At 39.5% G+C, this 15,853-nt stretch overlaps 1 protein-coding gene across 13 annotated transcripts in view; it reads left to right on the top strand.

Moving 5' to 3' along the window:
* nlgn1 (neuroligin 1) overlaps positions 1 to 15,853 on the top strand; it is a 668,343-nt gene that overhangs the window by 102,728 nt on the left and 549,762 nt on the right. For 7 of the 13 annotated variants that reach the window (XM_087993586.1, XM_043702213.2, XM_087993588.1 and 4 more), the window contains exons 2-3: positions 10,798 to 11,553; positions 11,964 to 12,023. In XM_087993586.1, coding sequence (XP_087849712.1) covers positions 11,058 to 11,553; positions 11,964 to 12,023 — 556 coding nt within the window. In that variant the 5' untranslated portion in view covers positions 10,798 to 11,057. The remainder of the gene's footprint in view (positions 1 to 10,797; positions 11,554 to 11,963; positions 12,024 to 15,853) is intronic. The other 6 variants (XM_043702217.2, XM_043702215.2, XM_043702216.2 and 3 more) reach the window with 2 other exon arrangements.

Genomic DNA, 15,853 nt, shown 5'->3' with positions numbered 1-15,853 from the left:
ATTGCACCTTTAAATATGCCTTTGGGCATGAGAACTTTGGGATGTTCTGGTATTGGAAAAGTGCTAAATAACTAAAAATCTTTCCTTATGCATGTTTCTGTGCAGATTCATTTTAAAATAAGTGATTTGAGAAGTTAGTTTGCATTGATGATTCACGTCGAAGATGTTCTTACAAATTTAAATGAAGTACTTGGTAGCTGGTGTTTTATGTGCTGGGAGTCCAAGGTTCCCAACGTTTATTTCACTTTTTAAAATGTCTTTATGGGTATGAATATTGCCAGCATTTATTGCCCATTCCTAATTGTCCAGAGGACAAGATGACAATTTGTTTTAGTGATGTTCATTGTTGTCATATCAGCATGGACATGAGTCTCAAAGATTTGAGCATGACCTCAGAGTCAACTATATTTGCTGTGGGTCTTTGTCAGACAGAGAAGGTAAAGATGATAGATTGCATTCTCAATGGACATGGGTGTTTTGCAACAATCAGCAGTTGTTACGTGGTCACCATGAGGCTAGCTTTCTATTAGAGACTTTTATTGAATTGAAATTTCACTATCTGACATGGTGGTATTCAAATCCATGTCCCTCAAACATTAACCCAGGGTTTTAGATTGCTAGCCCAGTGACACCAAACCCTCTCCTCTGCACCTCTAATCCTTGGGTGTAAGGGAAGTTTTCAAGATTATGATGATTGAATGAGAAACATGCCAGTCACCTTATCAAAAATAGGACTGAAGGATCATGCAGCAAGGTTCTAAGGTTGAGACTTTAATTGGAACATGTGAAGCAACATTGTCTAAATATTACTTACTCAGCAACTTAGAGTAGTGAAGAATTGTTTTTTGGACTGGAGGCTGTGACCAGCAGTGTTCCAAAGAGACCGGTATGGGTCCAATTTTGTTTGTCATCTATATTTTCATCTAAATCATTTATATAAAAGGCATGGTTAGTAGGTTTACACATGACACCAAGACTGGTGGCATAGTGGACAGTGAAGAAGGTTTTCTAAGATTACAAAGAAATCTTAATTAATTGGATCAATGGGCTGAAGAGTGGCAGCTGGAGTTTAATTTGGTAAAACAAACCAGGGCATGACTTATACAATTTAATGGTAAGGCCCTGGATAGTGTTAGAACAGAGAGACCTAGGGGTTCAGGTGCAGAATTCTTTTGAAGGTTGCATCACGTGTAGATGCTGTGGTTAAGAAGGCATTTAGCACATTTGCCTTCATTGCTCACAATTTTGAATATAGGAAATGAGATTATATTGAGGTTGTACAGGATATTGGTGAGGCCTCTCCTGGAGTACTGTGTGCAATTCTGGTCACCCTATTATCAGAAGGTTATTATTAAACTGGGGAGGGCTCAGAAGAGATTTACCACGATATTGCCAGAAATGGAGTGTTTGAGTTATAGAGAGGCGCTGAATGGGCTGGGACTTTTTTACTGTAGTGTAAGAAGTTGGGAGGTGACCTTTAGAGGGGTACAAATAAGGTGAATGGCAGGTGCCTTTACCCTAGGCTGGGGGAGTTTAAGACTTAGGGACATATTTTTAAGGTGAGGGAGAAAGTTTTAAAGATCATGAGGGGCAAATTTTTTTAAAGAGTATAGATCATATGTGGAATGAAATACCAAAGGAAGTGGTGGATACGGGACAGTTTCAACTTTTAAGTCATTTAGATAATTACATTAATAAGAAATGTTTGGAGAGATATGGGCCAAGTGCAAGCAGGTAGGACTAGTTTAGTTAAGGATTATGGTCAGTTTAGACTAGTTAGACCGAAGAATCTGTTTCTGTGCTGCATGACTGTCTGATTCCATTATACTTCCAAAATTCAGAAGAGACATTCGCCATTTAAGCTTTTAACATGAGTGGTAAGGAGTTGTATGATAATTCCATGTCACAGTTATGCTTAATATTGTCCCTTAAGTGGACACTATTTTTCTGGGAGTAGCTCTAAGCTATTCACCACTCTCAAAATGACCTGGTTCCCTTTTCCTTTCCCATCTGGGTAACTTGCACTTCTAGAACTGACTTGCATTGAGATTTTTTTTTCTCTGAATAACCTAAACTAGGTGAATTTTCCAACCTCCCTTAAATCCTCATGAATATTGTCTCTTCATTCGTGTGAGCTCCTATCCATGTTCTGCATGGTGACTAGTAAAGTCAGTATAGTCACTGGTTCATGTGAAGGATTGGCTATCTTTGTCTCTTGTTGTGTCTTCTAAATTACTACATAGTAAATTGTGGCTGTGAGGTTCATGATACTTTTGAAACCCTGTAACTCAATATTTTAATGGCTTTTAAAAAAACATTCACTCACAGGCTGTGGCGATTGCTAGCCAGGCCCAGAAACTGTTGCCTAGGATTGGTGTAGTTTGTGTAGGGTTGATATACTCTCGGTGCTGTTAGAAAGGAAGTTAGAGGATTTTGACCCTGTGAATTGCAACTTTCCCTTCCCAAAACCCATTCCATTAAATCATATTTCACATGGGCTTTAGGTCTTTGGATTTGATTTCATTTATTGTAGTCACATGTACCTAAGTACAATGAAAAGTTCTGTTTTGCGAGCAGTACAGGCAGATCATAACAAAGAACAATATACAGATAAAAGATGCTTAGACAGAGCAAGGCATACAAGGTTACAGCTGCACACAGGAGGTGCAGAGAAGCAAGGAAGAAGCTGTTCTTGAAACTGTGTGTGTTCAAGCTTATGTCTCTTCTGTCTGACAGAAGAGGTTGGAAGAGAATATTACCCGGGTGGGAGGAGTCTTTGATGTTGGCAGACTTTCCACTGCAACAAAAAAGTGTACATGGAGTCCATGGGATGGGAGGCTGGCTTCTGTGATGGTCTAGGCAGCAAACAGTTGCCAAACCAAACCATTATGTACCCACATAGAATGTTTTCTATGATGCTTCTTTAAAGGTTGGTGACGGTCCTTACGGACATGCCGAATTTCCTGAATCTTGCTTCAGCAACTGAGGAAGAAGAGGTGTTGTTGTGCCTTCTTGACCGTTGCATCTACGTAGGCTGTCCAGGACAGATTATTGGTTATTGTCACAACTAGGAACTTGATGCTCTCAATCCTTTCCACCTCAGCTCCGTTGTTGTCGATAAGGACGTCTCCCCCACCTCCTTTTTTCCTGAAGTCAATGGTCAGTTCTTTTGTTTACACTGGGGGAGAAATTGTTTTCATTGCACCACAATCAAGCAATTTAACTCCTTCCTGTATTCTGTCTCATCCTTGTTTAATATGTGGCCTATAATGGTGGTGTTGCTAGCAAACCTGTTGATTGGTATTCATATGAAATTTGGCTATACAGTCGTGAATGTATAGGGAATACAGTAGGGGGCTGAGCACTCATCCTTGCAGGGTGCCAGTGTTGAGGATTATCATGGAGGTGATGATATTGTCTATCTTCACTGGTAGGGATCTGTGGGTCAGGAAGCTGAGGATCCAATTGCAGAGGATGGAACCAAGACCTAGTTCTCGGAGTTTTCAGATTAACTTGGTTGGGACTGTAATGCTGAAGGTGGAATTACAGTCAACAAGTAGATGTCTAACATAGGTGTCCTTGTTATTCAGATGTTCCAGAAATGCATGTCGGGCTAGGGAAATGGCATCTGCTGTGGATCTGTTTCACCGGTAGACAAATTGCAAGGGATCAAGGCAAATTGGGAGGCTAGAGTTGATGTGGGCCATAACTCACCCCTTGAAGCATTTCATGATTATGGAGGTCAGAATCACTGGGCAGTAGTCATTGAGGCACATTGCATGTGTTTTCTTTGGTACTGGGATGATGGTGGTCTTTTGAAGCAGGTGGGGACTTAATATTGTAGTAGTGGTCTATCTTCTAAATTGGAGACCTTGAACTTCATTCTATTGGAATTAACTAGACAGCCTGAGGTGTGATATGTTATGAATTGAGACACTAGTCTACAGGTCTCAAAGGAGTATTAGTAAAGTCTCCCCATTGACTGCAGTTAGCTCTCAATATTGTTGTCGTGTAAATATCTTGCACTACCTTCACAATAAGTCAGACTATAAAACATCGCAGCAAAAATCGAGACTGCTCCATCATTCAATGAGATCCTGTCTTATCTGCTAGTTTTCAGCTCCACTTTTTTGCCTTTCCCTCCAGAACTCCTGATTCCCTTACTTAAGTCAGAACCAAAAAGACATAGCTACTAGGTTGGGTCTAGCAGGCAGCAGGTGATGAGGGGAAAAATATACTTGTCCTTATCCTTGCCAATCTTCCAGCTGCAGATGCATGTGCCCATGACAGTATCAGTAAGAGTGACCACTACACAGACATTATGGAGACAAAGTCCCACCTTCGCATTGAGAATACCTTCCATAATGTCACCACGCTAAATGGAACAGACTTCGAATAAATCTCGCAACTCAAGACTAGGCATCTATAAGGCATCATTGCCATCAATAGAAGCAGAATTGTACTCCAGCACAACCTGCCTGGCATGGCCTGGCCCATCACACTTTCAACCATTTCTATCAAGCCAGCAGATGAACCCTGGTTCAGTGTGCGTACCCAAAAATGAGGTGCCAACTTGGTGAAGCTATCAAACAGGACCACTTGTATGCTAAATTGCAGAAACAGCGAGTGATAGACAGAGCTATGCAATCCCGCAGCCAAGAGATCAGATCTGAACTGCAGTCCTGCCATATCCAGTCATGAATGGTGGTAGACAATTAAATAACTCCCTGGAGAAGGAGACTCCACAAATATTCCCCTCATTAATGATGGAAGAGCATGAAACATCAATGCAAAAGATCAGGCTGAAGCATTCGCAGTAATCTTCAATCTGATGTTCCAAGTGGATAATTTCATCTCAGCCTCTTCCAATGATTCCCAGCAGTACAGATATCAGTCTTCAGTGAATTCAGTTCATTCCATGTGATACCAAGAAACAGTTGGAGGCACTGAATAGTGTAAAGGCTGTGAGCCTGACAGCAAGACAACTAAAGAATTGTGCTCCAAAACTTGCTGCTCCCCTAGCCAAGCTGTTCCAGTTACAACACTAGCATCTACCGACAATCTGGAATATTGTCCAGGTAAGCCCTTTACACAAAAAGCAAGTAAATCAAAACTGGCGGATTACTGTCCCTCCATCAGTGTACTCTCAACCATCAGTAATGTGATAGAAGGCGTCATTAACAGTGCTATAAAGCAGCATCTGTACAGCCATAACCTGTTCAATAACATCCAGTTTGTGATATGCCAGGGCGACTCAGTTTCCTGACCTCATTAGAGCCTTGGTTCAAGCATGGACAAAAGAGCTGAATTCCAGTGGTGAGGTGAGAGAAACAACCCTTGACATCAAGGTTGCATGTGACCAAATGTGGCATTAAGGAGCCTTATCAAAACTGGAGTCAATGGATATCGAGGGCAAGCCCTCTGCTAGTTGGACAATTGGTTGTTGGAGGTCAGTCAGTTGAGCTCCAGGATATCTCTGTAGGAGTTTCTGAGGGTCGTGTCCTTGGCCCAACCATCTTTAGCTGGTTTTACAATAATGATCCCTCTATAATACACTCAGAAACAGGTATGTTCACTGATGATTGCACAGTTTTCAGCAGCACTCACGACTTCTCCAAATTGAAGCAATCCATGTTCAATTGCAAAATGATCTTGCACATATCCAGATTTGGGCTGATAAATGGCGTAATATTACTGTTTTAAATAGTAATGGAAAACAATAGACCAGGTCTAAAAGTTGAAGTTCTAAATTGGAAGAAGACCAATTTTGATGGTATTAGGCAAGAACTTTCAAAAATTATATGGGGGCATACATTCACAAGTAAAGGGATGGCTGCAGAAAATGGGAATCCTTCAAAAATGAGATAACAACAGTCCAGAGACAGTATGTTCATGTTAGGGTGAAGGGTAAGGCTGATAGGTTTACAGAATGCTAGATGACTAGAGAAATTGAGGTTTTCAGCAATAATAAGTAAGCATATGACAGGTATAGACAGCAGAGATCGAGGGAAAACACGCAAGAGTATAAAGGCGGTAAGAGTATCCTTAAGAGGGAAATCCGGAGGGCAAAAAGGGGACATGAGATAGCTTTGGCAAATAAGGTTAAGGAGAATCCAAAGGGATACATTAAGGGCAAAAGGGTAACTAGGGAGCGAATAGGGCCCCTCAAAGATCAGCAAGGCTGCCTATGTGTGGAACCGCAGAAGATGGAGGAGATACTAAATGAGTATTTGCATCAGTGTTTACTGTGGAGAAGGACATGGAAGATTGAGAATGTTGGGAATTAAATATAGTGACGTCTTGATAAACATCCATATTAGAGAGGAGGTGGTGATGGACACTTTAAGATGCATAAAGGTGGATAAATCCCTGGGACCTGATCAGGTGTACTCTGGAACTCTGTGGGAAGCTGAGGAAGTGATTGCTGGGCCCCTTGCTGAGATATTTGTATCATCGATAATCATAGGTGAGGTGCCAGAAGACTGGAGGTTGGCTAATGTGGTGCGATTATATAAGAAAGGTGGTAAGGAAAAGCAAGGGAACTATACACCTGTGAGACTGACATTGGTGGGTAAATTGTTGAGGGAAATTATGGACAGGATTTATATGTATTTAGAAAGGCAAGGGCGATTAGGGATAATCAACATGGCCTTGTGCATGGGAAATCATGGCTCATTAACTTGATTGAGTTTTGGAGCAGTAACGAAGAGGATTGATGAGGGCAGAGCGATGGATGTGATCTATAGACTTTAGTAAGGCGTTTGACAAGGTTGCTTGTGGTAGACTTGTTAGTAAGGTTAAATCACTCTCAATACAAGGAGAAATGGCCATTCAGATAAAGAACTGGCTTGAAGGTAGAAAACAGAGGGTGGTGGTGGAAGGTTGCTTTTCAGAATAGAGGCTTGCAACTAGCATGGTGGTGTTGGGTCCACTGCTTTTTGTCATTTTATATGAATCATTCGGATGTGAACATGCAAGGTATAATTAGTAAGTTTGCACGGCACCAAAATTGGAGGTGTAGTGGATGCTTCCTTAAGAGGGAAATCAGGATGGTAAAAAGGTTACCTTAGAGATCAAGGAAACTTGATCAGATGGGCCAGTGGGCTGAGGAGCAGCAGATGGAGTTAAATTTAGATAAATGTGAGGTTCTGAATTTTGGAAAGGCAAATCAAGGCGGGAATCAGACACTTAATGGGAAGTGTTGCTGAACAAACTGATCTTTGGAGTGCAGGTTCGTAGTTCCTTGAAAGTAGAGTCGCAGTTAGCAAGGATAATTTAGATTAGATTAGATTCCCTAAGGGATAGAAACAGGTCCTTTGGTCCAACAAATCCACATCGACACTCCAAAGAGTAACCCACCCAGACCCATTTCCCTCTGACTAATACACCTAACACTACGGGCAATTTAGCATGGCCAATTCACCTGACCTGCATATCTTTGGACTGTGGGAGGAAACCAGAGCACCCGGAGAAAACCCATGCAGACACAGAGAGAATGTGCAAACTCCACACAGACAGTCGCCCACGGGGGGAATCGAACCTGGGTCCCTGGTGCTGTGAGACAGCAGTGCTAACCACTGAGCCACCGTGTCGCCGCTAATGAAAAAGGATTTTGGTATGCTTGCCCTTATTGGTCAGTACATTGAGTACATGAGTTAGGAAGTTATGATGCAGTTGTCCAGGACATTGGTTAGGCCATGTTTGGAATACTGCACGCAATTCTGGTCTCCCTGCTTTACGATATTGTGAAACTTGAAAGGGTTCAGAAAAGATTTACAAGGATGTTGCCAGGGTTGGAGGATTTGAGCTGTAGGGAGAGGCTGAAGGTATTTTCCCTGGAGTGCCAGAGGCTGAGGGGTGATCACAGAGGTTTATAAAATTGAGGGGCATCAACAGGGTGAATAGACAAGGACTTTTTCCTGGGGTGGGGGAGTCCAGAACTAGAGGGCGGATAGGTTTAAGGTGAGAGGGAAGAGAACTAAGGGGCAACATTTTCATGCGGTGCGTGTATGGAATGAGCTGCCAGAGGAAGTGGTGGTTGCTGGTACAGTTACAACATTGAAAAGGCATCTTGTTGGGTATATGAATAGGAAGAGCTTGGAGGGATATGGGGCAAATTCTGGCAAATGGGTCTCGATTTATTTAGGATATCTGGTTGGCATGGACAGGTTAGATCGAAGGGGCTGTTTCTAAGCTGTACAGCTCTATAACTCCAATTAACATTCACACCACACAAATGCAAGGCGATGATCATCTCCAATAAGAAACAATCTGGCCACCATCTCTTCACGTTGTGAATAGTGTTATCATTAATGAATCCCCCTCTATCAACATTCTTGGGGATATGGTTTACAAGAAACAACTGGACTTGTGACATGAACACGGTGGCTACAATAACAGGTCAGAGTTGGGAATACTGCGGTGAGTAACTCAGCTCTGGACTGCCCAACTATCCATCATCTATAAGGCACAATCCAAGACTGATGGAATACTCCCTACTGGCCTGAATGAGTGCAGCTCCAACAACTCTCGAGGCCTGACAACCGTCTTGATTGGCACCACATCCATTCACTCCACCACCGATGCTCAGTAGTAGCAGTGTGTAACGTACTTCAGGATGCACTTCAGAAATTCACCAAAGATCCTTAGACAGTACCTTCCAAATGCACAACTACTTCCATTTAGAATGACGAGGGAAGCAGATACTTGGGACTACCACCACCTGCAAGTTGCCCTTCAAGTCACTCCCCATCCTGACTTGGACGTATATTGCCAATCCTTCGCTATCACTGTGTCAAAATCCTGGAATTGAAACTCTAATAGCGCTGTGGATCAACCTACAGCACATGGCCTAAAGCAGTTCATTAAGGCAGCTCACCACCACCTTCTCAAGGACAACTAGGGATGGGTAGTCAATGCTGGTCTAGCCTGCAATGCCCATGTCCCATGAGTGAATTTAAACAATACAGAAATTTTATGCCTTCTGAAACAATTTGGACAACGAGTAGAAAGTGCAAGACAGAAACAAATGTATTTTTCCCCATGTTATAAAGGAATGATTAATTGACAAGTACTTCATCACTCACTACTGAACTCAAAATGGTCTGTTAGAGAAAACCATCTGAAATTAATTGCCTACTTATGCTGGCCATTTGTTGAGTTGAAGATGTAACACAGCATGGTGCGAATGGCAGGGCAATGGGCTTGTCATGCATGGTTTGGAAACATGTAGAGTGGATAGATGATGATGATAACCAGAATCTAGCATTGATTTGGCACTGAATCTGCTTAGTAAACAATCCCAGTGAAACATATGTTTTGTTCCAAGTGGAGTCCTCATCAGACCATTATTTATAAGATCAAGGTCCAGATGAGATGCCCTTTCAATTGTTTTGGATTTTTGAGTGAGTATTTCTAAACTCAGCAGGAAGTCAGCAAAACTGTTTTTTTCCTCTCGAGCATCTGCCTACTGGAATAATGGAAGCTACAGTTATAGCAGCTATGGTACGGAATGAGTTGAAGCAAAGGCAGCAAAAAGGAATGAAGTGTGCAGAGAGTAATGGAAGAGAATGGAAATGACAGAGGTGCCAAAGCTCTCTTGATTCTGCGCAGAGAGTGAAACTTATTTCTGTGAGGTATCAACCCAGGATAGATGTCTTATAGATCACCACCCTTCAATCCACCTGTTCAGTATCATCATAGCGTCATCTTGGCCAACACTCGAATTGCAAACTACTAATGAAAAGTGCCTTCCAAGTTAGTTATCAAATATTCAACTGGCATTCCCATTAGTGGACTGTTCACCTTGAAATACTTTATTGCAGAGGCTTGTTAGTTATATGCAGCGATTTATCCATAATTGAGAAGCATGCTACTCAATTTTCTTTGAAGTGGTGAATATTACTAGAAATTCAGTTCCAAATAAATAAGAAGCATCACAAACTAAGTAAATTTCGTATGCAGAATCCTCTTTCAAGGTGATCAGAGACTTCCAATTTTTGCTATTTATTTGAATTTTTAAGCAAAACCACATTGAATTTTAAATTTGAAATATTTTGTTTCATTAATCACAACATTTGATAATTGGCTACAAAAATTGATGTATAATCATAATTCAAATGGCAGTTTAAAGATCTCAATCTTAGAAAAAAAATGAAATTCCATTGCTGCTATTTAATAAAAGGTGCAGTATTTATATATAAGATATTTTATATTCCAACTAAACCTCCATAGAATGCTTGTGGAATAATGCAAAGCAAGTGATAAAGTCCACCTTCAAATCATCACAGTTCAGTATCTGTGCCACCTATGCTCTTTGTCCATTAGTATGTCTGGGGATCAGCTTCAATAACTTTGAAACATGGAAATAGATGGTTACTTACATGGATTTCTTCTGATTTTGAGGGTGAGAGAATTAAATGGTTGTTTAACTACAAGCAGAGATTCTGCATCCTCTGTAACAAAAATGGATATGGCATATAAACATATCTCTTTTGTCCTGTCAGTCTTGTCATACAAAGTTGATTGCGAAGAACCAAAGTCTGAGAATAGTTCTTGTAGACTTTAATGCTTGAAATAAGATCTTCCTTTGATTACTTTTGTAATACTGGGGTGATCGTAACATCTGTATTGCATTTTTTTAAAATAGTGGACAGTCAATTATCATATGTCTGATTATTGCAAACAGTAGTTTAACTAAAAAATATATTTTAACATGTAAAATAATGTAAAGTTTCAATGTAAACTGTTAATAATTTAGGAATTTATTTTGATATTTACATTATTTATATTTTACAGGCCACAGATATCTTGATACGCATAAGTGAAAGGAAATCCACCGTGGTCAATCAATTTCTTCATGTTGGCACAAAAAAGAAATTTTATGATGCTGACTGAAAAATAGCAACAATTGTCAATTATGAAGCCCATAGGGGAATACTGCTGATTTTAAAGGCTTCTGGGATTTGCCTTAGGACTCTGTATAAACTTGTAGCTTGCTGAGATTTCAACCAAATACCAAACAGGATCTCTATATTTCTGGAGACCCATTGTAGAAAATGTCACTTCACCTGGAGAGGCAACCATGGCTCAACTGCATATTTAGAAGGGTGATGGCTCATCCAGTGCGAATGGGATTTGATATAACCTTCCTTCTATGGATTCTTGGATTTGCGTTAAAAGGCAACCTGGTGCTCTGCCAGAAATTAGATGACACTTATCCAGTTGTGAACACCAATTATGGCAGACTGAGGGGGATTAAAAAAGAACTGAGTAATGAAATCTTGGGCCCAGTAATCCAGTATCTAGGTGTACCATATGCTGCTTCACCAACAGGAGATCGTCGCTTCCAACCCCCTGAACCCCCTTCTTCTTGGTCAGAAATCCGAAATGCCACACATTTTGCACCAGTCTGTCCCCAGAATATACATGGTATGTTACCAGATGTTATGCTTCCAGTGTGGTTTACTGCCAACTTGGAAGTAATTGCCTCTTATGTCCAAGAACAGAATGAAGATTGCCTCTTTCTAAACATATACGTACCTACTGAAGATGGTGAGTGTAAACCACAAGGAACAAGGAAACCTAACCTTAGTTTTTACTCAGTGTTTTATCTTTACTTTATTTAGGATGCATGACATAATATTTGCATGTTTGTATGTGTGTGTATGAGTGTGTATCAATGTGTGCATATGCATGAAGCTTTCCTGATGCATCAAATCTGTATTCTGTCCCCACTCATTTTTTACCCCTATGGCACGACCATTGAGGTGGATATTGGTCCTCCATCCCCCTCTCACTGACTTAAGAAAAGGTGCATAAATTGCTCATTGTGTGTGCAGACACAATGAGTTGGAAACCTGTCTTTGCAGAAAGGACAATTTTAAGTCAGTTGGTGGTGTTGCATGCTCCTGCTGTCTGTGATGGAGCTCATGTTATTTTTTAGTCTTTTATTCATTTTTCAGTCAAAAGAATATCGAAGGAATGTGCCAGAAAACCCGGCAAGAAAATATGTAGAAAAGGAGGTATGTATAAAGCTTGGAGCAGAAGAGGTTGCACTTCTCATCCAGAGACCACCACTGATACTTTAAGGCAAAGGTCAGCAAATGTCATGTAATTTATGACATTAGTACATAAAGCGGAAAACATGGATTTAAATCTTGCTAAAAAGGCAACACCCACTAAAGGAGAAAGCCTAATTTTATAATTTGTCTTCCATTTTGCCACCTGGCCAATAAGAAAAGTTATATTTTACTAGACTTTTTCATGTGTTCCATCTGCTATTTATATATGTTATTATTTATAAACTCAGATTTCAAATGTTTGTTTTCTATAAAATATTCTGCAAACCCTTATAGATGCTACCATAGCAAACAACTCAGAGGTGATTAAAATCTACCATGAGTTTGTCCAATTTAGATTTTCTTTCTCTGTATTTGAGACTTTTTTTATGAATGGTGATATTTCAGTGATTTATTGGCTGAGATGTGTCATAGATTCTTGTGATCAAAGAAAATATTATCTTTGGACTGGCTGTCACTGCACTACGGCAACTTCTCATCCTGTTTGCATGAGTATAAAAGGAATTTCTGGCAAACTCCTAATGAAGAGGCAAACTGACAGAAAGTTGACAGATATTCAGGGCCATTGAATTTCCCTGCCAGATGTGAATTGTGTTCTACTACTACCATAATATGATATACTGAAATACTTCAAAGCAAATTATGAAAACAGTGCATCAATGTGTAAGCAAACTGGTTTTACAGAAGGCTCAGTTAGATTTAAAACAGCAAATAGATTTAAATATAAATGCAAAGAAACCCACTTTTTAGTAGAGAAACAAGGTTGGATCATTGTTCATGCTTTTTTTTACTCTATATGTGGAGTATATAGAAATTTAATACAGTCTCATGTCAATTCAGTTCATAATTGAGCTCTGGTCTAAAATAGTGCATTTTATGTCAGATTATCCTGATGACATTTGATTAGCAGGAATGTGGATTAAGTAAGGGTAGTGTGAAGGAATAGTAAAGTATTGAGTCTTAACAGCAGAACTGTAGTCTTCTATTGTAAGAACCTCTCAGGGATCTTAGAATTAAGGTCACTATTACCTTCATGTTAAATTGACTCCTTGAATTAGCATGCTTCATTTTTTTTAACTCATGCTGTCATTACCACTCTCTACCTTCATACTGTTTTTGCCATTCTCTACCGATTATAATGCTAAAAACTTCACTGAAAGACTAAAATATTTGCTCCGCAAATAATTTAGAAATAAATCGGGGTGCCCCATTTTAATCTTGTTAATCTGTCATTGTCATAATTTTTAGAAAAATTATTTACATGTTAAAATTGAATCTGACATCTTCAAGTGTTTCGCTTTTCGTTTAAAATAATTCAGTAACTGATGTTTATGTTGATTATCAAATATGATAAACTCCATTCTACGTCACATTACCTTTAATGGACTTGTAAACACTCTCGTTGAGCAATCTTGAGCAATGGTTATGGCTCATAACATAGAATAACAGTGAGATTACAAACACTAATAGATAGAACTAGTATAAATTTTACTTTGCGGACTTGATTGACCTCTTCTGGACTGTATGCTCACCAAGACATTTCACAAAACTGAAACCTCGGGAACAGAATTGGAATAGAGTGTTATGTCATGAGCTGTGATTTGACTGCTAATATAAAGAAATAATATAGAGGCGGGCTGAAAATGGGAAATTCACATCAGTGCTCATCATAGTATTAACAAAACAGAGAACCATGAAAACAAAATTCACAGGCTGGAAGTTGGAGACAAAGATCAATTTGAAGAATAAGCTGAGAGAAATGTTGATAAACATCTTCAAATGTTGCTGCACTTTGATGTTGCTGATATCTGTGTGGCACTGAAAAGGGATGGACACCTGGGAGGATGGCTTTTATACAATGTTGAAAGCCAGTGCATATGTGGAAAGACTATAGAGTTAGAAAAAACGCTCGAAATATTAAGCAATTTTAAGAAAAAGGATTTATTTTTCTCTCTGGATTCTTTGTAGATTAGTCAGAATTAAATATATTAAGTGAAAGAGGTTTTTAAGAGTGAAATTATTGTGCCCCTGATAAGAATAAAAATGCTCTTTATTTTTATTGAGGTGGTCTAGTATTGTCTAGATACTAAAGAAAAATTTACTGATTTTTATTGAATATGCTATACTTTATATTCTAATGTGGAGTGATACATTTGGAACATAATTATCAAATACTATAAAATTAAAGTTGCAAAGTTTAAAAGGAGTCACGTCTGTCTATAACATCTCTTACTAGGATGGTCTTACGAGGATAGGATTTAAGGCATATAACTGTATCCTTTGTATGTTTTGCCTGGTCACCTTGACTTTAATTGGATAGCAGTGAATTCCAATTAGGAATCCTTTATGATTTTAAGAGGAAAGACTGAAATTCTAAATCTGCAATGATTTTAAAATAAAATTAATTGAAATTGGCAATGAAGTTAGAATGCAGTTAGTTAATTTGTTAACAGGCTCTAATATAATTGAATGTTACAAAACTTGAAACTCATTTATTTAACTAACTGCATAATACTTCAGAAATATATATCCGTGCATCTCATTTGTTTGCAAAATGCATTTGTTACCTTCCCTGTGAGAAACTGTAAAACAAATAACAGTATTTATCAAATAGTCCCCAAATCAAAAAAAACATCAATATCCCCTTTGTAGCTTTTACTTGAAGTTGAATCAGAATCAGCATACATTCCACATGAGCTAACAAATAGATAATTAGTAGGCAATTTACAGTCCGTATGAAGTACAAATTATTCGTGGAATAGCATATACTACAAAAACAAGCTGAAAAGATTACAAGTATTCACACCACTCCCTGCACAAATATGGCACGATATGAATGCTCAATTGTTTAAACAGTGCCTTCATTACGTTGTCCTGTTTCTTTTTTCATTAAGTTTGGTTCTTGGGACATTTCAACAGTAGCTCTATTCCTTCCAAGTTCCCCAGATCTAGGCACTGGAAACAACAACAGCAAACATAGCCATGTTGTCTCTGCAAAGTCTTCCTTACTAACATTTTGGGGGCCACTGCCAAAATTGGAGAATTATCTCAAACTAGACAAGCACAGTCTAACATTGTAAAATATAATTCCATGAGTATGACTATTTCCCAGACACCAGATCACCACCAACAGGACAGACTCAACAGAGATTGTGACACAGTGGTGTACATTAGGTGAAAACTGCCCTGGGAATCCTCAGCATTGACTCCAGACTGCATCTGGTCTCATGGAAGAAGGAAACCACCTAATTACAACATGCTGTCCTCCCTTGGTATTACTCCTCCTCCACGTTGAACAACATTTGGAAGAGACACTGAGTACAGCAAGGCTGCAGAATATACTCAAAGTGGGCAATTTCATTGTCCACCACCAAGAGAGGCTTGGAAGTAGCAACACAGATCGAGCAGGACATCTTCTAAAGGATATTACTGTTAGACTGAGTCTGCTGCAGGTGAAAGTGAGGACTGCATATGCTGGAGATCAGAGTCAAAAAGTGTGGCACTGGAAAAGCACAGGCGGTAAAGAAGTATCCAAGGAGCAGGAGAGTTTATTTTTCGATCCTCGGATGCTGCCTGACCGGCTGTGCTTTTCCAGCACCACACGTTTTAACTCTGAGTTTGCAGCAGGTATTGAGGGAAACCAAAAGAGTGAAAACGCTTGATCTCACTATGCCTCCTGTCCATAAATTATTGATAACAGTGACCACTGCTCTTTCTGAAGATGAAGTCCTGCATTCACGTTGATACCACCTTACATCATATTGCATGGCATT

The sequence above is a fragment of the Chiloscyllium plagiosum genome, unplaced genomic scaffold, assembly GCF_037043375.1.
Source record: "Chiloscyllium plagiosum isolate Xiang-an unplaced genomic scaffold, Cpla_swu_hap1 HiC_scaffold_13, whole genome shotgun sequence".
NCBI lineage: Eukaryota > Metazoa > Chordata > Chondrichthyes > Orectolobiformes > Hemiscylliidae > Chiloscyllium > Chiloscyllium plagiosum.
This window is presented reverse-complemented; position numbering and strand designations above follow the sequence as displayed.